General features: G+C 43.2%; 2 protein-coding genes and 1 non-coding gene across 9 annotated transcripts in view; 1 reads left to right on the top strand and 2 right to left on the bottom strand.

Annotated features, from left to right (window-relative positions):
* The first annotated feature begins 848 nt into the window (after nt 1-848).
* Nucleotides 849-8,833, top strand: GTPBP2 (GTP binding protein 2). Of its 3 annotated transcripts, none has more exons than XM_011354704.2 (12): nt 849-1,126; nt 2,952-2,978; nt 3,267-3,451; nt 3,826-3,934; nt 4,149-4,346; nt 4,658-4,832; nt 4,975-5,194; nt 5,630-5,765; nt 5,907-5,965; nt 6,577-6,748; nt 7,184-7,348; nt 7,577-8,833. In XM_011354704.2, exons 1-12 carry the CDS (start codon nt 941-943, stop codon nt 7,751-7,753), a joined length of 1,809 nt encoding a protein of 602 aa, XP_011353006.1. In that variant the 5' UTR covers nt 849-940; the 3' UTR covers nt 7,754-8,833. The 3 variants fall into 3 exon arrangements, with proteins under 3 accessions (XP_011353006.1, XP_023383406.1, XP_011353007.1); XM_023527638.1 differs by having other exon boundaries at nt 899-1,126; nt 7,162-7,348; nt 7,577-8,820; XM_011354705.2 differs by lacking the exon at nt 849-1,126 and adding an exon at nt 1,158-2,705.
* POLH (DNA polymerase eta) overlaps nt 8,793-24,534 on the bottom strand; it is a 29,262-nt gene continuing 13,520 nt past the window's right edge. For 4 of the 5 annotated variants that reach the window (XM_011354709.2, XM_023527637.1, XM_011354707.2 and 1 more), the window contains 7 exons: nt 22,243-22,412; nt 20,747-20,850; nt 19,393-19,512; nt 18,701-18,824; nt 18,100-18,165; nt 14,692-14,861; nt 8,793-12,963 (listed from right to left, as the gene is read on the bottom strand). In XM_011354709.2, coding sequence (XP_011353011.1) covers nt 12,069-12,963; nt 14,692-14,861; nt 18,100-18,165; nt 18,701-18,824; nt 19,393-19,512; nt 20,747-20,850; nt 22,243-22,412 — 1,649 coding nt within the window. In that variant the 3' untranslated portion in view covers nt 8,793-12,068. The remainder of the gene's footprint in view (nt 12,964-14,691; nt 14,862-18,099; nt 18,166-18,700; nt 18,825-19,392; nt 19,513-20,746; nt 20,851-22,242; nt 22,413-24,534) is intronic. The other variant, XM_011354710.2, reaches the window with a different exon arrangement.
* Nucleotides 22,651-22,769, bottom strand: LOC111736167. Its single transcript, XR_002779118.1, has one exon. It is a non-coding gene; the product is annotated as a 5S ribosomal RNA (ribosomal RNA).

The raw sequence follows: 24,534 nt of genomic DNA, 5'->3' as shown, positions 1-24,534 counted from the left end.
CCCCTCCTACAGCCTTGGCTGTTTTAAAACCAAACCCGGTTATCCTCGATTGGTTCTGCTTCAAAACAAAAAGGAGGGGTTAATACTCGTGGCGGGCATCCTTGTAGCCCTCAGGCAGCAAGGCTGGTTTATGGGTTCGGGCCTCGTGTCGGAGCCACCGCGGTGTCTCGGGCTGCTAAAACCGGCCCCTGGAGGGTGCCAGCCTGGTAATAAGCAGTGACTACTGTGTAAATGTGGCATGATCGTCGTAACAATAACAGCCATAATTAGGCTAACCGCCATCCGCCTCCGCCCTGGCATTTGCCCTGACTCACCCCTACGGCACGTCGACCCGGTCGGAGAAGAAACTGAGGCAGAGGCGGAGCCAGCAGGCTGGAGGGACTAGTCGCCTTTAATTCTGCAACTCACCAGGTCCAAAACTTGTTATCTGGGATCGCGCTAAGGGACCAAACCCAGAAGCGCCCACAAAGCTGGATTCTGTAGTAAGCACTACTGTGACTGCCCCACCCCCCAGGCCGTGGGGCTCTAACCAGCCCTGTCTTCCCAAAGCCCTAGGAAAAGACCCGCTTAGAGCGCGCAGATTGGGAACAAGACTACAGCTCCCTTAAGTCTTTGCGCGCAAAGACGCGCTCTTTGTCTACACCCCGAAGCCACCTTGCGGCCCGGTGCGCCGCGATACCTCCTGGGAGTTGTAGAGCGGCGGCAAGCCCTTTTGAGGGGGATCCCAGACTTGAGGACTCTACATCCCGTGGTGCAACGCGGCTGTTTCTGACGCGCCTGGAGCCAGAGTAGGGTGGGGGCGTGGCCTGCGCGGGGCCCCACCCCGCTCTCCTCTGGCTGGCCGGACGCGGCGGTGGCAGTAGGGGCGGCGGCGGCGGCGGCGGTAGTGGTGGCGGTGGCGGGGGGGAGGGGCCGGACGAGGGGCTGGCGGCAGCGGCGGATGGACTCGCGGGTATCGGAGCTGTTCGGCGGCTGCTGCCGGCCCGGAGGTGGCCCAGCTATGGGCGGAACCCTCAAGGCTAGGGGGGCCGGCGGCAGCAGCGGCTGCGGGGGCCCGAAGGGGAAGAAGAAGAACGGACGGAACAGAGGGAGCAAAGCCAACAACCCCCCGTACCTGCCCCCCGAGGTGAGCACCTGAGAAGTGGCAGGGTGAGAGGAAACGACTCTTTCCCGTCCCGGGACTCCAGGAAGGCAGGACTGAAAGAATTGATACCCCCTTCCGGTGTCAGGACCCCCGGGGAAAGGAGAACCCCTCCTTCCGGTCCCAGGACCCCAGGAGGGAGAGACAGAGACTGGCTCCACCTCGGGTGTCGGGCCCCCAGGAAGGGATACTGGGGGGAGAATCCACTCATTCTGATCTAGATAACCCCAGGAGGAAAAAGTAGGGAAAGGGGCTTCCATCCTCATCCTTTTAGGAAGAGCAATGTGGAATGCTCAGTCTCCATCCCTGTGCTACATCAGAATGGAGACTGCATCCTGGGATAAGGCAGAGTTTTCTAAACTTGTTCCGCGGGGAGGAGGGGAGTACTCTAGAAAAGAGCAATATGTTCTGTACCTATTCCTGAGTGCATACGCACACATACACAGACAGACACAAAACCAGAGAACAATCAGGCTTAGTCCTGCCTTTTGCTTGTCCTGTGAGGAAGTGGGGACAGCCTCCACATACCTACTCCCATCTACTTCCTAAGGCAGAGAATACCTACAACTTTGTCCCTCTTAGGAAAAGAGGACCCAGAGGAAGAGCCTAAACCCGTGGTTATCAAACTTTAGCATGTATCAGAATCACCTGGGTTGCTGTCCCACCCCTAAAATTTCTGATTCAGTAGATCAGAGGTGGGCCTGATAATCTGCATTTCTTACAAGTTCCTGGGTGATGCAGCTGGTCCTGGGATGACATTTTGGAAATCGTTGGCCTAGACCATGATCCTTGTTATCACTTTTCTGAAGCCACGCCTCCTAATTCTTCATCTCCAGCAAAATAATAAAAAGGAAAGTCTTGGTTGATGGGAAAAGGTCTCCCTTAAACTCCATGAAGTAGAGATTATGGGTGAAGAACTGTCAAAGCCAGGAGTCAAGGGGCTGTGAGAGGGTGGAATGATGACAGGAAGAGAAAAAGAAAAATGGCCAAGGAAGAGGAGTACAGAAATGCAGGACAGGGAGAACAAACAAATATCATATCCCTTGGCACCTGAGAGGAAAGGCTCAACCCATAGGATATTTCCTTGTTGGGTCACCTGATATAGGGAAGAGGTAGAAGAGATTGTGGGATGGATTCAGGATTTCACCTCTGCTGAGGCATGAGGGTTAAGGGATAGGAGGTAAAAGCCACAGTGAGTCTGGTTTCTGAAGTCTGTTCCCTTAGTTATATTTTCCAAATTTCTTCTCTTCACCTCAGCCCCAACTTTGAAGCCCTGCCCCTCTCTCACCTAGGCTCCTCTCTCATCAGGCTTGTAGTGACTAGTGCTGAGTTGACCCTTTGGCCCCAGTCAGAAACTCTCGCAGGCTCTTACTCTTGATTACATCAGCTGAGAGGGATGGGCAGGAAGGAATTGATGTCTCCCAGACCAGTGGCCTCAGTAGCCCAGACAAAGAGAAGATGGGGTTTCTGGGGGCAGCAGTTTGTGGCCCTGAGGAGGAAGGAGGGGTGATTGTGCACCTAGGAAGAATGTGTTGCCAGTGATCAAAGAAAGGAGGGACTCCAGGTTCTGTTCCTGGCTGAGATGGGTGACTCACTGTGTTTTTAGAGGCCTTTCCTTGAGAGAGATCACCCTGGGGTTGAGCAGAGGGCTTGTCTGCCAGTGACCTTTGGCAGACAAGCACTGTCTAAGCAGGTGCCACTGAGACTTCCTGCTCTCTCAAGTTAGCTGCTGTCTGGGCCCCAGCAGGAATCAAGGAAGTAGGGATTGGGCCTGGATGGTGTTTGGTAACTGCTCCCTGTTTCTTTTCAGGCTGAAGATGGAAACATCGAATATAAAGTGAGTCTTAAGTTGGGGAGGGGCAGGTTGTCCTTGCTGGCATGGGATGATATTTCTCTGAGATCTTTTCAACTTCATGATCTATAGTAATTTAGGGATGTGATTCAGAGTGAGGGCTCTGTACTTCATTCTGTTGAGGGCAAGCTCACTGTTAGAGGAGGTTAGGGATGAGAGGGTTTAAGTGGGAAGGGAAGGGCCTGGTCCTTGCAGCAGGACAGGTGGTGAGCAAGTGGGTTTAGGAGGAGCATCTCTGATTTCACTTTCTCATGATACCTCACCTGCCCTAAGCTGAAGCTGGTGAATCCATCCCAGTACCGCTTTGAGCACCTGGTGACACAGATGAAGTGGCGGCTCCAAGAGGGCCGTGGTGAGGCTGTCTACCAGATTGGGGTGGAGGACAATGGGCTGCTGGTGGGGCTGGCTGAGGAGGAGATGCGTGCCTCCCTCAAGACCCTGCACCGGATGGCGGAGAAGTATGCTTCCCCTTCCCCCTCTGTTTTGTTTTCTCTAACTGGGGAGGACCTATGTGTACCGTCACCTAGGGCCTGAGGTGCCAAGGAGGGACTTTCCTTCTGCTACCTTCTCTTGACAGAGGGCTAAAGTGGGGAGGGTTAGTGTTCTAGGTTCCTCCGCATTGGACCTACTAGGCTTTTTTGCTCAATGATTTAAGACTCGTTTGTTTGTTTAAAGGGAGCTGCGGATGTGGGATAAATTGGAGGGTGCTTGAGGGGAAGTAAGGTGTTGGGAGCTCTGTGGGAGATGTGGGAAGGCCATTGGTCTAGAGCCAGGATGGAAGGGGGTGGGGGAACTCATGAAATGTGGCAACTGTGGCCTTGCTATGTGATAGGGTTGGGGCAGACATCACTGTGATCCGGGAGCGAGAAGTGGATTATGATAGTGACATGCCTCGGAAGATCACTGAGGTGCTGGTACGAAAGGTCCCTGACAATCAACAGGTGAGCACACACCCTTCCCTGCCTTTCATACCCATACTCCCCAAGAGGGCCCTGTGGTAGCAGGCTCTCTTTTGGCCTGGGATCCTGGGGGTGTTCAGGTCACCATTTGGTCCTCAGGGATTGTCACTGCCCTTGTGGTGCCAGCTGCCTGACCCAACTATCAATGGAGATAGGTGAGGGATTAGAGCCCTTACCTTTGACAATTCATTCACAGTTCCTGGACCTTCGTGTGGCCGTCCTGGGGAATGTGGACTCAGGGAAGTCGACTCTGCTTGGAGTCCTGACCCAGGGAGAGCTGGACAATGGGCGAGGCCGGGCGAGGCTCAACCTTTTCCGCCACCTGCATGAGATTCAGTCCGGTCGAACCTCCAGCATCAGCTTCGAGATCTTGGGCTTTAACAGCAAGGGAGAGGTGCATGCAGTCAATGGGACCCAGTGGGGCCAGACTCTGAGGATGGGATGGTAGTGGTGAGGGACACAGTCCAAGGGCAGAGTGTGGAGACTTTTTGGAGTAGAGTAGATGAAGGCCCTGAAGGCAGTAGATGGAGGCCCTGTGGGATAAACTCTGTCCTCAGAAAACAAGTGGGGAATCAACTAAATTAAATCTGAAATGGGATTCAGGATTAAGCGGCAGGGTCACCCAGGGACTGTTTTAGGTCCTGACAGTTCTTAAAGGGTTGGGAGGCTGGCAGGGGTCACTGAGAGCCCTGGGCTCTGGGCCAGGTGGTGAATTACAGTGACTCACGGACGGCAGAAGAGATCTGTGAGAGCAGCTCCAAGATGATCACCTTCATCGACCTGGCAGGCCACCACAAGTACCTACACACCACCATCTTTGGCCTCACCTCTTACTGCCCGGACTGTGCCCTGCTCCTCGTCAGTGCTAACACTGGGATTGGTATGAGGCATTGGGGCAGGGACGGGGCTGGAGGGGGATGCTGACTCTACTACCCTGGGCTTCTTCAAATCTGGGAGCCAGATGAACTCTCCTCTTGTTCCCTCTCCTCACTCCCACTCCCCGCTTTCCTTCTCTGAGGCAGCTGGCACCACAAGGGAACATCTGGGGCTGGCCCTGGCCCTGAAAGTGCCCTTCTTCGTCGTGGTTAGCAAGGTGGACCTGTGTGCCAAGACCACAGTGGAGAGGACAGTACGCCAGCTAGAGCGGGTCCTCAAGCAGCCTGGATGCCACAAGGTCCCCATGCTGGTCACCTCAGAGGATGATGCTGTCACTGCTGCCCAGCAGTTTGCCCAGTCACCCAAGTAAGCCTTTTTCACTCCAGAGCCCTGGTCCACAAGAAAGGCTGCCACAAAGCCCCAGAGCATGGTGTCCCACCCCAATACCAAACCTCTTGACTCAGTTCTGTGGTTTTGCAGGTTGAGATTGTGGGAGGGAGTCTGCTAAAAGGCTGACCTTTCCCCTAAACCCACCTGGTGCTGTGCTGATGGCTGGGACCCTGGAGACAAAGTGCTATACCAGGCAGTCGCCATCTCCCTTAGGCTCTGGGATGGGCTTTATGTGCCACGTTCCTTGGCTAGCTCACCGAGAGAGGGCCCAGAGCTCCTTCAAAGCTTAGCCGATAGGAGGGGAGGCCCCTAGCTACCCTGAGAGCATCTCACCTTTCCATGTATGGGGCTCTAGCCTCTGCTTCCTATTAGAACTTTCCTCATCTGTCCATTCCATGCCTCCCTCTACAGTGTCACCCCTATCTTCACACTATCCAGCGTGTCTGGAGAGAGTCTGGACCTGCTCAAAGTCTTTCTGAATATCCTGCCACCACTCACCAACAGCAAAGAGCAGGAGGAACTCATGCAGCAGCTGACAGAGTTCCAGGTAATTGTCTACCCGAACAGGTAGTGAGCTGGGGAATTGGGAAGGACTAATTCTGACTGAGCCCTGAGTCTGTTTAGAGATTTTGGGCCTGCCAGCACTACTTTAGGCAGGCCAATGACAGAATTTTTTTCTTGGCTTCAGGTGGATGAAATCTACACAGTACCAGAGGTGGGGACAGTTGTTGGAGGGACACTTTCCAGGTGAATTGCCTTGCTTGCTACCTACCCCAGTCAGCCCTTACATGCCCATACACTCGAAGACGTCATGGCCCAAAGGAGTTGAACAGAGCCCAGCTAAAAGATGTGCTTGTTTGCAGATTAGGTTTTCACCATCAGAAGAGCTGGAAAAACTAGTCTATTGGCTTATAAGGGAAGAAACAGTATTGCTGCTTTACTGGGAATCTCCGGGCCCCTGAGGGAGAAGTGTGGGTCTTGAGCCCCAGGAAGAAAACTAGAGTGTATTCAACTGGCTTCATCTCCAAGTAGGGAAGAGAGGTCTCTTAAGACTCTTTCCAAAGCAGAGGATGAAACCCAAGGGGATATCTTTCTCTTTCAGGGATCAGGTGTTCAGTATCAACCAGCAGGTACCTGTCTGCCAGCCATCACTGCCTTTCCTGGTATTAGCCTTCAGAGTATGAACTCTAAAATGGGGCACGGCAGTCATCTCCCCTACCTCCAAGTCAGAATTTAGGGTCTCTCCCCATCCTGAGGGACTCAGCCTTATAAGGGAAAGAATGCTCTGGGTGACCGTAGCAGAGAAGTAAGTAAGGGAGCCTAGGCTGACATTGTGCCATCCGCCCTCTGGGCTGCAGTGGGATTTGCCGTGAGGGCGACCAGCTGGTGGTGGGCCCCACGGACGATGGCTGCTTCTTGGAGCTGAGAGTATGCAGCATCCAGCGCAACCGCTCTGCCTGTCGTGTGCTGCGAGCTGGTCAGGCTGCCACATTGGCCCTCGGGGACTTTGACCGTGCGCTCCTTCGCAAGGTGAGGTGGGAGGGTGGGTTGGAGAGGGAACGAAGAGAAGTGCCTGGGAAACTGGCTACTTGAATGAGAAGCACCTGTCTAAGGGGACTCACAAGAAAACATGGTCTCTACCCCAAGAAGTGGTTACACAGACTGTGTATGAAAAGGCTAAGAATACTCATAAAACACAGATCACTAAATATGAATCATGGTGGTGCAATCCAAGTGTCCAGAAACCCTAGAAATACAAAGCATTAGAAGTGTTAGAGGACATGGGAGATGGATAAGGAAAGATTCTCTCTGAGAGTTTCGAATGTTGTCTTTTGAGGTCTTGTGTTTGAAGTCCTAGAGGAAGAGGAAACTTAGGAGCTAGCTGTAAGGGTGTGAAGGTGGCTGGGGAGGTAGAGACTAATGTGAGGTCTGTCCTTCCTGAGTCTGGGGGCTGTGCCTCCCCAGGGCATGGTGATGGTGAGCCCCGAGATGAATCCCACCATCTGCTCAGTGTTCGAGGCAGAAATAGTCCTACTGTTCCATGCCACCACATTCCGGCGAGGCTTCCAGGTGACAGTACATGTGGGCAACGTCCGTCAAACGGCGGTGGTGGAAAAGATTCATGCCAAGGTGAGAGGGACCTAGCTATGCCTCCTTTTTTCCAAGGAAAAGTCAAAATTCTCTTGCCTTTAGAAAGGTCGGGCCCAAGATTTGTAGAGAACACCCTGATCCCTTTTTGTGGAAAAGGGACAAAGCCTCACTTAGAGTGGGTAGAACCCTGATAGGCCCCCGAGGGTGGAGAACCAAGGCTGGGATGGGAGGCACTGCCCAGGGCCAATGACCTCATATCTACTGCAGGATAAGCTGCGGACAGGGGAGAAGGCGGTGGTACGTTTCCGCTTCCTGAAACACCCAGAGTACCTGAAGGTGGGCGCCAAGCTGCTGTTCCGGGAGGGTGTCACCAAGGGCATCGGCCATGTCACTGATGTGCAAGCCATTGCAGCAGGAGAGGCTCAGGCCAATGTGGGCTTCTAAACTCCTCCAGGCAGGCACGGCTCTATTGCTCTCCCTACAATATATAAGGTGACTCTGGCCATGCTGCCCTCTGTTGGCAGCTCTGTGTGTTAATAGGCTAGGGAGAGGGGTGCTCTCTGCCACTTGCTCCCTGCCATCAATCTGGAGAGGTGCCGAGCTTGGTATGGCCAGGGAGGGGCAGCCCTGAGGGAGAAGACAGACTTCAGGGCAGTGTTCAGCAGCTGTGTCCACCTGGTGGGCTCATCAACCCCATGGCCCGTCTACTGGAGGGAGCTGACAGCTGCCATCTTGGCCCCACTGTCAGGACTGGGCATGATTCACCGGTGTGGTCCCTGCACTTCAGGAATTGTCACAACAACTGGGGGTGGTCCTCAAAAGCACTCCTTTTTCTATACCTCTTCTCAAGACCATGTATATTGCCCATCTCTACCGGACTGTGGACAAAAGACACCTCCCGGCCATCTGGTGGCCCAGGGTCTGAAGAAATGGCACAGGGACAGTGAATGGCAGTGCTCCCGTCCTGTGTTGAGACATGAGGCCTGCTCCTCAGCTTTTATCTCTTCCTTTCTTCACTCAAGGGCCATTTCCAGTTTCTCTCATAGGCCCCACAGGTGCTATTTGTTGTGCTGGCCCAGGTGTGGGGCCGCCAAGCCAAGGCTTGGCATACTGAAGGTCAGCTGCATGTCAATCAGTTTTGTTCCCTCCTCTGCAGTGATCTGTTGATTTTAATGCTGAACCAAACAGTATGTTTTACTTTCCTAGACTGACCCACACTTCCCATTCCTGCCACCTTCACCCTGCTTCCTGCTCCTACACAAGTTCTCTCTTGTTTTAGTAATTTGCAGTGACCATCCCTTTCCCTCTGTTGCCGGGAACCTGGAGGAAAGGGAAAGATATTGCCATATGTCCTACTCTTTAGGGCATGGACTCCCTCCTTTCCCTTTGTTGGTGTCCTGGGCTCCCATGGACTCAGGGATTTGTTGGTTGAGGTTTCTCTGCATATATATATTATAAATATATATTTAAATACACATATATATTGTACAGAATAAAAATGTTTTATTGAACACACTGTGCTTATGCTTAAGACACAGGCTCAGCTTCCAGAGCTAGATTTCTCTCCAGACTTACAAACAAGTGAAACGCTAACATTGCTGAACCCTGAATGGAGGAAAAACCCATCTGGTATCTCATTCGCCATTTTTCCTTTTCCTCTCCCTGACCATGTGATCAGTGTTGCAGTATTGTGACCAGGTGTTCTGGCCTGTTCTGCATAGTTCTTTGAGCAGAATAGAAAGTGAAACCATCGCCTTTTCAACTGAGACTGGAAACCGCCCCATACTTGAGTTGAATTTAGAGACATGGTAATCTGTTCCCTCATGTTTTTCCTTCCAATGCAAAATAGCCTGAAATGAGGTTTATAAAGCCTAAGCTGTCGTCTTGGAGCTACAAGGGCCACCTGGCCAAACCTTAGTCCCTTCTTCTTGTTTCTGTGTTCAGATTACCTAACTCAAATTTTCTGGATAAATAGGGCCCAATGTTAAAGTCAACTACAAAAAGCAGGGACTGCATTTTGACTACTGATCTTTGCAAAAGAAATTTAATGATAAACGTGGCCTGAGGTGACAAGGGGCATTCTGCCTCCAGGGTATTAAAATGATAGCTTCCCTGCCACTCTAGCTCAGCTGCTTTTTAAAATATCACTGGTTTAACTTGCTACTAAGAAGCCTATGGTTGAAGAACTTCCTCCTGTGTTGAGAACTAAGCTGTTTACTTCCTTCTCACAGTTGCTGAGCTATGAGGAAAGGTTACATTCAGCAAAAATAAGTTTTGTTTTTGTTTTGGGGAGGTAACAGTTATGCTCAGATACTGATTTCTGTCTTTGCCAGCAATTTACTTAGCACAGATTCACTGTGGAAATTATAATTCATGAGCCAATAGCATACAGGATAATATCTCAATAATCCAAATAAAGAAATAACATTCCAAACAAATGACAGATTAATCAAATTATTGTTCCAATCAAGGGGAGGTGAAGGAATAAAATCCAAATTTGATATGAGGTGTACCTTTTTATACCAGGAGGCACTTGGGAGACTTGGCAACCAACCAAAAAGCTGATTTCCAGCTGCCAGAGCAAAAGTAAAAGTCCCGTGTTGCTAAAGCACGTTGCTAGGGAATAAGGCACCATTGTTAAGTGAGCTGAGCAACTCTGAAGATTATCACTTCTGAGACCCCTGGTCAGGTTTAACACCACTCCCAACCAGTAGGAGCAAACGTCGTAAGGGTCTTTGCAGAGTCTAGGTTAGCGGAGTCACCTCTTCCAAACCAAAACTCTCAGAGTACTCACAAACTCTGAGTATTTATAGTCTAAATGTCCCCTTATTATCCTTGCTTCTCTATATGTTCTCAATAAGCTACAGGGATTAGTCAGCTGGGCTGCTGACTAATCAATGACAACAAACGCAGAACGATGACCTCCTGGGAAGACTGACTTGATTTTTATATCAAAGCAGCTCTTTTTTAATTTGTCATAAACCAATTTATTAAAACAACTTAGGTCATAAGTGGATTTGAAATCATATTAAACCTACATACAAAGTGCTATAGCTTTCACCTGTTAAATTCATTTTTTTTAATTAAAAATTTTTTTTAAAACTTTCCTGGATTAAGAAAGAAAACTTTGGCATATCTACAGGAACTAGTGAGCCACTTTGCTACACCAATGGATGTAGGAAGATAAAAGTATACAAGGCAGCTTCTCCCCACCCGCCCCCAGTAGTATGTACATTTTTCTTGTTCCAGTTCTGGTAATCATCTAAAAATTTTCACTATATATATTTCATCTAATGAATAACAAGTACTTGTTATGTGCAAGGCACTATGAAGAATTCTTGCTTTCAAGAAACTACAGCTCTAGTAGGGAAAGAGCCATGAACACATTTAATTGCCACAAAAATGGAAAATATTTTTGGAGGAAGAAATTTCCTGCTAGACCTAGTGGTCTTCAAACGTTTTCTCCCTCTTCTTCCAACTAAATACAGACCCCCAATTTATAAATAAGCTTAAAAAGCCATTGGTTTGTGTCTGTGTATGAAAGGGGGGATATATACACCATTCTCCCTACTTTACCAACCCACCACCACCTAACTCAATTCATCTTCAGTTTTGTTCAAGGTTTCCTATATCAGAAATGCCAGAAAAGCTGACCTTACACATATAAGAACAGATTAATACAGTACTACAAACATGGATAAGTGTAAAAAGCTAAAATAATGAATTTAAAACCGTAAGCTAGATAGTCATACTCCAATGGGAAGAGATGAACACACCAATGACCCTGAAAGCCCAAGTACTTTTCCCTTAAATTTGTGCTTTAAGGTTTAAGGAAATGCCCTCTACAAACCTGGCCAGCTGTTGGTATCTTCTAGATCAGTATTTTTCAAACTTTAGGATACACCCTGAGTAATCTCGTTAATATACAGATTCTGATTCAGTTGAGGCCGAGATGATTTTCTAACAAGTTCTCTGATGATGCTGGTGCTGTTGGCTCCTCAAATTCACACTCAGTGTAGCAAAGTTCTAGAGATGGTATAGTTCTGACCATGACTTATCCAAATAGAGTTGGTCTATTAATAATCTCATTCTACATTAGAACAAGAAGTGAGGGGTAGAAGGGCCACTGGCTAAAACTGTAGCTATCATACGGTTTGCTTGTATGAAATTCAGTATCTATTGAATAGTTTCTGTATACAGAGCTCTGCCCTGAACTAGTTATCACTTTAGGGTTTCAAGTCTTCACATTCTCAAACCTGACATTTTGGTTAAGGCATTATCTGAGCTTCCCCTGTCACAGAGCTAGGGGGAATTTTTTTCTGTGCACAACAGTACTTTAAATACATTGTTCTTCAATAATCTGTAAGGCACCATCTCAATTTTGCTCATTATCTAAAAGATGAGGAAAAGTAAGGAAAGTAACTTGCTCAAGGTCATATACTCCAAGAGGCAGAGCCAGGTTTGGAACTAGATTTCTTAGGCTCTGAGGCCTACACCTTTTTAACTCTATGACACCGTCTCCCTAAACACTTAATTAAAAACTCAAAGCGGTTGTATCTCTGGAAGATGAATTTTTACATTTCTATCAGCAATGAGATTAGAATTCATGCTTGTGAACAGATGGGAGCCTTAGCATCTAACTGAATTTTTCTTATTAAAAATTTCATGAAGTTATGAATTTCCTTGAGAAATGAACATATTTCCATTTCCCAGGTTACAGATAAAATATTAAAACCCTGCAGCAAGCCCGAGGGCAGCACTAATGTGTTAATGGCTTAAAAAATGATTCCAATGTCTGCATGCCCTCAGGCCTAGGGCGTTTATTACTAGATGCCAGAGGGCTCTTGGGATTTCTTTTGCTTTGAGGAGAACTAGCAGGAACAACCCGGGGGTTTGAGGGCTGGGACTGCAAAAAGGATTTCTGCAACTCCAACGCAAAATGATAGTCCGCGTGTTCCGGCATCTCCCATACAGCTACCAGAGATCCACACTTTTCACAGGGCACTTGGTCCTCATTAGCTGGAAGACTCCGTGTAGTGGTTGTCTTCTGAGCCACCTCCAGAGCAGGCTTGGAAATTAAAGAAGCAAGCCTGCTCGGGCTGTTCTGGGCCAAATCTCTCTCTTCAGAAGTTGCTTTAGAGGATTCTAGCTTTGAAACCTCTTCACAGACACAGGCGGAATCTGGATATTCTGTTGGAAAACGGTTTGGTAACTCTTGAGGGCTAGACTGTGGATTTTGTGGAGAAATGAAAACTGAAAGATTATTAAGCTCTTTCTGCTTCAGATGTAGACTTTTCTGCTTAAAGAAGGGCTCAATTCCTGTAGTATGACTGGTTTGGAAAGGTAACGAGGGCTTCAGTGGTGAATTGCTCTTGGGGGCCTGGGTAGTGGCAGCAAGAGATGAAAGTGAAGCTTCTTTGACTTTCTGCTTTTCTGCAGCTTTTTGGAAGAATGATTCCAGAGAAGTGGTTGCTTTCTTAGTGGCTGTCACTGATGGGCCACTTTCCTGGGTCTTAGCTTCTGGACTGGTAATTGGCACTTTTGACAGAGAACTTGGGTCGTTCCTCAAGAAGACAGTGATGTCTGTGCAAGATGAAGGGGCAGAGGCAGAGAACTTGGTAGCACAGAGGAAAAGCATTGTGAGGGGCGGGGACCTGTATGGAAAGTAAAGGAACAAGATTAGCACCAGGTCACAGATTAGATTTGTAAATTATTGGGATTCTGGTTTTGCCACAAGGGGAAATTGGTACTGCATTGATTCTCAAACTTGAGGGTGTATCAGATTAATACAGATTCAGTAGACCTTGGATGGGCAGAAAATCTGCCTTTCTAACAAGTTCCTAAGCGATTCTGATGTTGCTGATCTAGGACCACACCTTGAGAATCACTGATTTGGTGAACACCTACTAGGTCACATATGTGCAAGTTGGATCCCTTGGCAGCTAGGTATTATATTATTGTTTTCATAAGATAATTGCTGCAGAGCTGCTATAATTCAGGGTTAGGGCAAGAAATTTTACTCAGGGCAACAAAAAAGCTTTAGAATATTTATTAGACTGGAAAGCCTCTTGAAAAAACCCTCTTACCCGTTCTCTTGTTTTTAAGCAGGCACCACCTAATGCTGACAGACTTTTACCTCTAGAATTTTGGAGAATGAAATTCCACAACGGCTTTTGGTTACCTATCCTAGTCTCAGAAACATTTCAAGAAATTCCATTGTATAATTCCTCATTATGTCTAATTACCCAAATAAATTTCCACATGAGTTGAATTTCAGATGATGAAACATGCTTTAATATACAGATTAGTCCCTCAATGAGGTGAAGAGTAAATGCTATTTTAAAATTATTATGACAGTATTTTACTATCCTTCAGTTTCATGCTTTGAGACAGTTTCATAATCAGGTAATTTTGATGCTTCCCTGTCAATAAGCTTCATGCTTTTGGTGGCATTGTCTGTTGTAGTCTGTCAATTTCTAAGGTTTCATATGAACAATTATCATTTGGTTCAGTAAAAACGTTCAATTTTTGAAAATAAGCAAGCATACCATGAAGAAAAAGTAAATTATTCTAAGAACAAACACTATACTAGAGATCCCATTATATTGTAAGTCTCTACATTTAACAGTAGTGGCCCATATATTTAGATAAGCAATAACTTAGGTAGTTAACTAAACTTTTATTTCTTATAATCTACAATAAAGATCTATAAATAAACAACCAATTTATTTTTCTCTCAATTATATTTCCATTGTGAACTTGGAATACTTTTTCAATGTAATAATCTATGTTAAATAAATAAAAGATTCCAATAATGAAAATAATATCTGGACAGTAAATGAACACACTCCAATATATATTTGGTTATATTTCATGCCCAACTGAGGCTTATTAATATATGACATTTGGTGGTATACCAGTGGAGCTTCTGAGTTGAGATGTTAGATAGAGATTATCAGTGAATATAGGTCACTTTCATTATCAAGAAAGCTGCCTTTAAGGTAAAACAATTAAGTAGTTGAGAGAATTTCCAAAGTGTGCTGTATTCTTGAAACTTAAATTCTGTACTCCCAAGTACGATTGGTCATTCTTCTGACAATTGCAAATTGATAAGGGCAGGGATAGTATTGGTTCACTCTGCCTCTCAAACCTTCCCCTGAGAACTGGAATGTACCAAAAATAGGCAGCCTGCAGCAGAGCTGCCTTTGTTTCTGGTGTTTCTACTGTGTTCTCTCCCTGGTACATGCCCATCCCCCTCTGTAATAGGTCCTGCTAGCCGTAGTCACAAAGAAACTACGCCAGCTGGAAAGCTTATTGACCCACTAATTTTAGAGCAAGACAGGGTATATGACTCTTCTAAGATGAGCTAGAAAGAAACTCACCATTCAGTTTGGACTCCTGAAGTATTACAGTTCCTGATGACAGCAAATGCATCATGGCTCATCTTGTGAGCATCATAATGGGTAAGGGCACAGCAGCGGCGCAGGGTGCTGAGACGTTTATCTCCTTGTACACGAATGCTTACAACCAACTGAGTGGCTACCCTGTCATTCTGTGGATATAAAAGTATAGAGACTAGAACTAAAGTTACTGTGAGCATCTGGATTCTATGTACTGAACTGAGTGAGAGGAAATTAAAAGAACCAGGGCAATAGAATGGTTTGGAAATAGTCAAGTTTAATTTAAAATTTTAAATATGTTTGTGTAGTTTCAGGGTATACGGAGAAATTGTAGAAGACATAATTTGGATGATAGAATATTAGAATATCTAGAAAATTTTGACAGGTGATGGGAACAGGATAGAATAAATGAAAATGGACTCTCCTGAAAGTTCTGTGTTTTAGTGTGTGTGTGTGTGTGGTATCCATGCAGAAAGATTAAAACAGATACCTACAGTACTATATCTTGTAACTGAAGGAAGGGCTCATGTAAGGAACTGAAAGGAAGATCCAAACTAGGATGTCGAGACTGAGTAGTGGATCTATTCTTTAATCTGCCCTGATGCTCTTATGCTTACTAAGAGCAGAAGTTTCCACTAGTACCTCTTTACCGCCCATCTCTAGAAGGTACAGTGTATAGAGCCTGCCTCTAGAGATTCACTTTTCAATTCACTCTCCGGTGAAGTCAGAGCATCTGAATACTGTTGATGCAGAGCAAACTATGAAATAAAGGTCAAGAGGCAGAACTATGAGAAGGTGAAAAGTCTACATAGGGATCCCCTCAAAATCAAAAGATGTTAGTGAGAAGAAATACCCCTAAGGCAAACAAGCCAAGAGCAGCAACAAATTGTATTTTTCTACATTTTACAAGTACAATTCGTATAGATTTATATATTTTGAGAGAATAAAAATTGGCGATTACAAGGGAGTCCTTGTTGACTAAAACCACTCAACTATAACTGAATGCCTACTATATTTCCGGCACTGTCTAGAGATACAGGATTGAACAAAATAAAGTCCGGGCCCTCATGGATTTGATCTCGTAGTAGGAGCTACAGATAATAAAGTAGACATGTAGTAGAAATGACTACAAAGTGCTATGGAAAAAGCAGAGTAAGGCAGAGAGTGGTAGAGGCTGCTGATGTGACAGGGTAATTGGAGGTGGTGAAATTTAAGCAGAGACCTGAATAAATTGAGGGAGCAAATTTTAAGAACACGAGAGCGAAGATTCTCCAGGCTGAACAGCAAGTATTAATTAGAATGCTAAGGCGAGAGTTTGCTTGGTGTGTTAGATAAAAGGGAAGGAGACCAGTATAATGTAGGCTAGAGCGGGATGAGTAAGGGGAAGAGAATATGAGAAGTGAGAAAAGTAGCCAGAGACCAAATCATATTGGTCATTACAAAATAAAAAAGAAATCCACACACGACTTAAGTGTGAAGGGAAGTCACTAGAATATTTTAAACGATGAAGTGACAGGATCTTCTATGTCCAAAATTCTTTTTGGCATAAGTCCTTAAACTTAAAGATAGATTAATTTTCAGGATCCCTACATTGTTGCATATACCAGGTAACAAAGTAGGAAGAACATTCCCAGAGGCTTGTAGAGATGAGAACGGAGCGACACCTAGTGGGCAAAGTCAAATAGGGCCATAACACAACTGGGATCATATCCCTCTTTGTTACCTACCAAAGAACAAATATTCATCACCAGTTCAGCTAACAGGGGGCAAACAAGTAGTTTTGGATGATTCCTGACAGTATACAGCTGACCTGTAGGACTCCCAGATGTTTAAACAAGAGAGGATACATCAAACAACACCATCAGGAAAGTAAAAAAAAAACAAAAAACAAAAAAACCCACGCGATGGGAAAAAAAATTTGCAAATTAAATATCTAACAAGCAGTTTGTACCTAGAATATGTAAAGAACTCTTAAAACTTAATAATAGACAAATAACCCATTGCAAAAATAGGCAAAGGATCTTGACAGACATTTCTCCCAAGAGGATAAGAAAATGGCCAATAAGCACCTGAAAACCATAATAATACACCACTTCACACCTACTAATATGGCTAAAATAGGAAACAACAACAAGGATATAGAGAAATTAGAACCCTCTTATATCGCTGGGAATGTAAAATAGTGCACCAACAGTTTGGTAGTTCCTTGAAATGCTAAACATAGGGTTACCATGTGACCCAGCAATTCTCCCAGGTATACAGAAGCAAGAGAAATGAAAACCATATGTCTACATAAAAATCTGTACAGCAATATTATTCAAAATAGCCAAAAAATGGAAGCAACTCAAATATCCATTCACTGATGAATGAGTAAACAAAATGTGGTATATCTGTATAATAGATTATTCAGTTATAAAAAAGAATAAAGTACTGATACATGCTACAGTGTTGGTGACTTTGAAAATACCAAGTTTATTGAAAGATTTCTAGCCAGTCACGAAAAGGCCGTATTCTGTATTATTACATTTATATGAAATGTCCAGAATAGTAAGTCTATAGAAATAGAAAGGAGACTTAGTGGTTGCCTAGCGCTGGGGGAGTAACTGCCAACGGGTATAGGATTTCTTTTTTGGTTGATGAAAATGTGCTTAAATTGATCATGGAATAGTTTAACAACTCTGGAATATACTAAAACTTCTGAACTGTAAACTATAAATGGGTAAATTTTATGATATGTAAAATATATATCAATAAAGCTTAAAAAAAAGAGAGAGATAAAGAAACAAGTCATCATCACCTGCAAATCTTTGACTTAATAGTCTGTCTCTAAAACTCCCAGTACTTCCTTAGCACGTGAATTGTGTTTAAGTCCAATAATTTATAGTCCGATCCCTGAATGTCCTGCTTAATGACTCTGTACTCTGATGAAGAACCACTGTGTAGTCAGGGTTGCAGGAGTAGTTAGATAAGAAATATACAAAAAAGTAAGGCAAATGGTAGTGAGGGAGAAAGGGGTAGGTCAGGTCTTATGTTCACAGATCCAGGCTTTCAAAGATCATGTTGAGTTTTATGGGCAGTGTTATGGAAGAAGATAAAAGATTTCTTAAAATTTCGTAGCTAGTATCTTTTTGTATCTTTATTTCTATTCCATAAAGTAAGGTATTTAAACTGGTATTTAAATCCCAAAGCTCACCCAAGGAATAAAGAAAATCTTACCCAGACCCACTTTCCCCTCCTGCCTCAGCCCCCACCCCAACTCTACTATCACCTCCGTCCCTACCCGCCACTTTTCCCCTTTCCCATCCAGGTGTTGGACCAGGCGGTCTCCACTTCCACCCTGCACCCCTTCTTCCCCAAAAATAAATAGAAAAAAAAAAAAGAAAATCTTACATCATTTCGGTCCTTGGTTAGTCTCTCCTCTAGTTCCTGGGCTAATTGCAAAAGCCACCATTGTACCTAAAAAAAGCATTGACACTTTAATTTTTCATTTAAAAACTGTAGGTTTATTACAGAACTAGATGGTGGATTTATTCAGTTTTCCCCCAAATGGTAGTGTGCAAGAAAGATGCTCCTATAACCAAAGAATCAAAGGTTCATAGAAATCTTCAGTATTCTGACCCACGCTAGGTCAAGATTTTCATTTTTTTTTTCCTGTGGGCATGCCATCAGGCAAACTCTAGGCATGATCCAGCTCTGAAGAAAAAAAAAAAAAGACACAAACTCAAGGCACAATATCCTAGGCCTTCCAAGTTTCCACCTACCAAAAAAATGAGTAATTCCATTTCAAACTTCAATCAGTCCCATTTTATTTCTTTTTAGATGGAAAAAAAATAAATCATTAAAACTAGTCAATTTTCAACACAAAAAAGAACTTCTGTTCCCTTCATACTTTATAGCATAAAGGTTCCCATCTAATTTATTAAACCTTTGCAGCTACCAAAACCTACCAGCTAACCCCCTTAAAAGTGTTCTGTCAAGAATGCCTGTCTACCTGTTCCCGAGTTGCCAGAGCCGTTTTTCCTGGGAAGTTCTTGCTGCAGCCAATGGTTTTGGGTAGTTGCCTGGGTTTAACCGGATCATGTTCAATCCCACGGCACATGGCATATAGCCAAGACCTAATAAAACCAGCAAAAAAGTTTAAGGTGAAAGCAAATGATGATTCTTGTTAAAACAGAATACCTATATTATACTACCCCTTTGTCCCTGTCATGAAAAAGGAAAAATTTGTCCAAATTTGACAGAATCCCTGCCCTTCCCAATGAACTCCAGTGTAATATATTGCCAAGGAGAGGAACACTGGTTGTGCTTTCTAAAGCCAAGTCATCATTTGTATTTTTGGAAAAGTGCCAAGCAAGCCACTGATTTATACCCCCAAGTTTTTTGATGCTAAGACTAAATACAAGAATTTGGAAATATCAGCATCTAAGCATACACAGATGATGTATATATCCAAGCTTCAAAGTAACAGTTCCTATGTATCAACCTATTTAGGTACATGAAAAAACTACTCTAAACTGATAGACCATAGTGATCTAATATTTTCAAGCAAAGAGACCAATGAAATTACCCCAGGAACAAATGCTAACCCAAAGATAGGTCTAGATTTTACTGGATGCTTTTGTCTATATTTGAATTTAGCATCTCCATAAAGGTTATTATTGAAAAGTATTAGGAACCACTTACCCATTCTTCTCCCCAAAATGACTCTGGAGTTGGGATTCGGTGAACTGGGTCAGTTCACCCATGTATTCTACCCCCAGGATTTCAATGACAGAGGCCCCTAGCTTTCCTCCGAGATTACGGCTAACAAAAAAGACAAAGAATTTATAGGTCACATCCTAAATATCGAGTTAGCAGCAGATATAAGACATTTTGCTTGTGTAAGTAGCTCTCCAGAAGGTTCAGGGAAAAGGAGAGCACATATTGGTCCTGTAGACGATTAATATTCTAGCGTTAGACTAGATGATTCAGATATTCTGGGAGTTAGGACCTGGGAAGATCAATAATAGCAAAAACAAAAGGTTAAAGTCACTAATTAGTCATCAATTCAACTGTATATAAAACTTTCAGTTGTATAGGATCTACTGTCCCATTTAAGGATTAAAATTCCAACCCCCAAACAAATCTCTTCCACAGCTAAAACCTTTTATATTTAAGAATGAAGTTAAAAATCTTCAGTGTGGCTTTTGAGGCTTCCTATAATCTGTCTTCAACCAATCTTTTCAATCTTCTTTCCATTACTTATCTTCCTCAATATGCTCCAGCTAAACTAGTTAATGTCCCAGTTCACTGAAAATACCTCATACTTTCTCCCTCTTTGTAGTTCAAAACATTCTCCAAATCAGTATTGCTCTTCTATTCCCATCTGAATCTCCAAATTGTGCCAAATCTCAATACAAAGCCACACCTTTTGCACAAATCCTTCTCAGATTACTATTCTATGAACTTTGGTAACTACCTACATAGTTCATTTAGCAACGACATATAGTCTTATGATAGCACTTTCACTGTTGCTTTGAACCGTTATATCTTGTTCCTTCAACAATATTATAAGCTCTTGTCAAGGACGCACAATTCATAGGCACAATCTAGTTATTCATTTTATTTGGCTTTTTCTCTCATGCCTAGTTTGGGAGCAGCAGTTCAGTAGCCCTGAACACCTTGATGTGACATTAGGAGAAAAGAAGTAATATTGCTATTTATTTTGATATTTAATAGCAGACTTGAATAAAAAGGCTAGAGGGAAGTTAAACATACAGTTCATTTTTTAAATTCAGGATTAAGTATCTTCCACAGATACTTAAAAATCAGTTCATTTTTTAAAATTCAGGATTAAGTATCTTCTACAGATAATCCAGAATCGAAGCTTCATTAAGAAAAATCTCATGTTTTTCAAATTTTCTATGTTATCGCCCTCGTACCTCACTGGTACCTGTTATTCCTGGCACCAGGGCTTCATAAGAAACAGAAGAAACTACAACCAGAGAGTGCCATCACATGTATATGAGTAAAATTTAGATGCTCCCCGAATACTTACATTTTGCTAATAGGTATGTGGCTGAAGAGTTGTGGGACTGACCCATGTGAGACCAGGGTCTGGCGGTTGGGCTTGTTTAGTCCACAGGCCAGTTTTGCCAGGACCTGGAGCATGGAAAGTGTAAAAACCTCATTACTGCCAACACCCACACAGAGACTTGATGAATATTAACATACATGTACACACACAGACACAGCTTAAGGGCTGTAACTAATGGTATCCATATTAAAAACAAAAACAAAACCAGAAACTCAAGGCATCTCTAAACCTTGGTGTCCCACAACATCCTCAGTGGAAAACATGACCCACTATCATTATCTTCATTGTTCTTTCCACATCTTCCATTCTTGGTTTTCCTTTAGTCATTTTTTCCACCCACTTCAAGAGGGTAAAAGGCAGAGAAGCTGCAGAAGAAACTTAAGATGCATTTCTTAATGTGCCCATACGAAAATGCTGAGACAAACTTGTTTTACCCTACCCCATTTATTTACATTTCTTGATTACTGGTTAGTCCGTTTTGAGTCCTGGATTTAATAAACATTGCCATAATTTAGTATCTCTGATAGAGACTGGGCTCAGAATCATCCTCCAATAGCAAACATCTTATACTACAAAACAAGGCTTCAGAAAGAAAAAAATTTAAATTCAAAGAATAAGGTACTTCAGTGTTGTCATTTTGCAAATTAAAATTGGTAGGAAAAGTATAAAATCATTCTTTAAATTCATCGGGGAGATTCTCTGGAACTTCTACCAGGCAACAGCCAGTCTGGTTTAAGTTACTACAATGGGACTTTTGTTTCCCCTACCTCCACCCAACCAGAATAAAAACCTCTGCTGGGTAGTTTGGCATCTTTCCTCTTACTGGAAGCAAGGGGAGAAGGTAGTAACCAATAATCAGCCACTGCCCAGTCACTGAGGCCAGTCAGAAGGGGATGAAGATCCTAGGCCCTCGCTGTACTTTAATCAGAAAACCAGTTACACTGCTCCTAGATTATTGAGGATCATCTGTATTGCCTAAATCAGAATAGTTGTCCAAATTAGTAAAATTTTACTATTCCATTTCTCCTATTGCTTTCATTAGGAAAGGGAGACTAGGCAAAGCATAAAATACCCAGGCCATTCCACATCAGAAAGGTAGCACTAGAATATTCAGCAAGTGCAAATAAAATAAATAGGTTCATACGTAAAATTCAAAGACTAGCCTCCTCCTTTCTATAGATAGTTTAGTCATTAAGGAACTATATACTGGATGCAACTATATAAATAAGCATTTTCTGCGAATTTTTCAGCCTGCTTCTTAGGAAAGTACATGTTCAATGTCAATTCCTATGTTAAAGAATTATTTAGGCTTTTATTTAGAACTCAAAATTAATTTTAAATAGAAACCCATTTCAAAGTATATATGTAATCCTTTAAATGTCCCACTCGTATATGTCCTTGCTGTATTTAACTACAGCTATCTATGTTTCTCTTCGAAATCTACCATTAGCCTTCACCTTATTGTGTGAAATTCCAGCTGAACACTGAAAACCAGTCTGCCTCTCTATGGCTGCTCTCATTTCTTCCACAATCACTGCTCCCACGGTGAGCTGTAGGTCTGGAGAGTTGGTGTTTTCAATCTGAAGAGAATCAAGCCATTGCAATAAGCCTCGTTTTCGCATCTCTTCTGAAAAAGTTGAAAGGTCATGTTTAGACACTCTTTTAAATCAGGATTTTATTTTGGTTTATCTATTGCAGAAATGCTTAGATTTCAAGTACTTTAGATATGTAGGTTGTCACAAAAAATGGCAGCCATTTTAGAAGACTAATTACTCGTAAGAGATCAATTTCTCCTTCATACCGATTCAAGCAGCCTTAGCTTCACTCTGGGCTGAACTTTATAGTTTTAACTTTTTTTTTTTTAATGCCTACAGCACCTGGTCTTCCTAGGTGGTCTCCCATCCAAGTACTAAGCAGGCCCGTCCCTGCTTAGCTTCCGAGATCAGACAGGATCAGGCACGTTCAGGGTGGCATGGCTGTAGACTGAACTTTATGGTTTTAATGTGCAACGAATATTTTATATTATCTTTCATGACCAATGATTTAAAAGTACATGTTTTCTCGCTCCAGTTCTCCTGAACTGTCTTCCTCTTTCCCTTGCATGTTCCCAAGAATTCTATTGTTATTCAGTTAGAATATATTCAGAATTAACTCATGCTTCAAGATAAACTTAAGTTAGTATGTAGTATATATTTTTAGAGGCCAGTGCCAATTGAGTTCCTTAAAATCCCATCAGGGGCACTATGAGACTTAGCGCAGGCTATTCGATGTAGTTTGGACTCGAGTCCTTGAAAATATCCAATTTAGAGCTAGTCACAATTTTGAAAAAGCACAAAAAATGATTATATAGCAAGGAATTAGATATATAGGAAATATAGACATGCTGATTTGAGAGGCAGTAATGAGGTATGAACAAGGCAAGGAAATATACTCAAAGTATCTTGGAGAAGTAGAGTGAAGGTTCACATGTAGAGAAGAGGAGGAAGATGAGCACATAGAAGGAAATATTTTCCAACTATTTTTTAAATTAAATTTATTGAGGTGATGTTGGTTAATAAAATTATATAGGTTTCAAGTATATAGTTCTATAACACATCATCTGTATATTGCATTGTGTTCACCACCCAAAATCAAATCTCCTTCCGTCACCATGTATTTGACCTCCTTTACCCTTTTCTACCTCCCCCTTAATATTTTCCAACTATTCATGACTGCTGCTTTTCTTTGCTGACTTGTCTTTGTCTTCTAATACCCTAATTGTGGATACTGAGCAACAGTCTCCTCTTTGTATATATGCTTTTTCTCTTGGTGAACTGGTACTGGCTTATGTTTCAGTTTGTTTATTCTTAGTACCTGCAAATCTTACTCTCAATCCTCAAACTCTTAAATACTAATCCCTTATCTCCTCCACTTCCCTACAAAATAAGTCTTGAATTTTTCATTATAATTTCAAACTAAATATAACTAAAATCAAGCTCTATTTTATCTTTCTCCTCAAAGGTTCTCTTTCCCAAAACAACTCTCTATTTCTATTAAAGGTTTAAAATCCAAATAATATTGTCTTTTTTATCTTTCATTCCTCATTATTTATTTAGTGAACAAAGCCCACTTTAAATTTTTCACATATCCATTGCAACCCACCCAATTATTTTATTCTTTTCTTCATTCTTGCCTAGACCACCTCAACTTCCAAACCACCTTCTCCCTGGATGCATTCTACACAATGCCCACAAATTAAATATTCTGATACCCATGTTATCAATCTGATCCCCTGTTCAAAACTGTCATTAGCTCCCTCACACCTACGAAATAAAGTATGAACTCTATAAACTGGCATTGAAGACCATCTGCCCTTTTCAATTTATCTTCTATGAATCCCAAATTTATTATAGTCTTACAGTTTCCCGAACATACTGGTTTCTACCTTAAGATATCACTTATTCTATCTCCCTGCTCTTACTCCTTAACTCTGGTCTTCTCTCTTTTGCTTAAATATATCTTATCTATACTTCAGGGCTTATCTCAAGTCTCATCTATCCTGAGGTCCTCTCCAACTATTTTAGCTATCCTTGGGGAGCTCCACTAAAGTCTTTTAGCTCTTCTCTGTAACAACTATAGCATAATTGTTAAAAGAACACACTCTGCAGTCAGGGCAGTTTCAAATATTGGCTTCACAACCTACTATGTGACTTGGTTACATAATTCTCTAAGCTTCAGTTTTGTTGTCTATAAAATAAGGATCAGAGTAC

The sequence above is a fragment of the Pteropus vampyrus genome, unplaced genomic scaffold (assembly GCF_000151845.1).
Source record: "Pteropus vampyrus isolate Shadow unplaced genomic scaffold, Pvam_2.0 Scaffold18, whole genome shotgun sequence".
In the NCBI taxonomy this organism is placed as follows: domain Eukaryota; kingdom Metazoa; phylum Chordata; class Mammalia; order Chiroptera; family Pteropodidae; genus Pteropus; species Pteropus vampyrus.
This window is presented reverse-complemented; position numbering and strand designations above follow the sequence as displayed.

Excerpts from the sequence above, each read along its gene's own strand:
- GTPBP2 (XM_011354704.2), top strand. The coding sequence starts at position 941 with ATGGACTCGCGGGTATCGGAGCTGTTCGGCGGCTGCTGCCGGCCCGGA. Across the intron at positions 3,935-4,148 it reads AGGTCCCTGACAATCAACAG|TTCCTGGACCTTCGTGTGGC; the intron begins GTGAGCACACAC and ends ATTCATTCACAG. Across the intron at positions 5,966-6,576 it reads GTTGGAGGGACACTTTCCAG|TGGGATTTGCCGTGAGGGCG; the intron begins GTGAATTGCCTT and ends TCTGGGCTGCAG.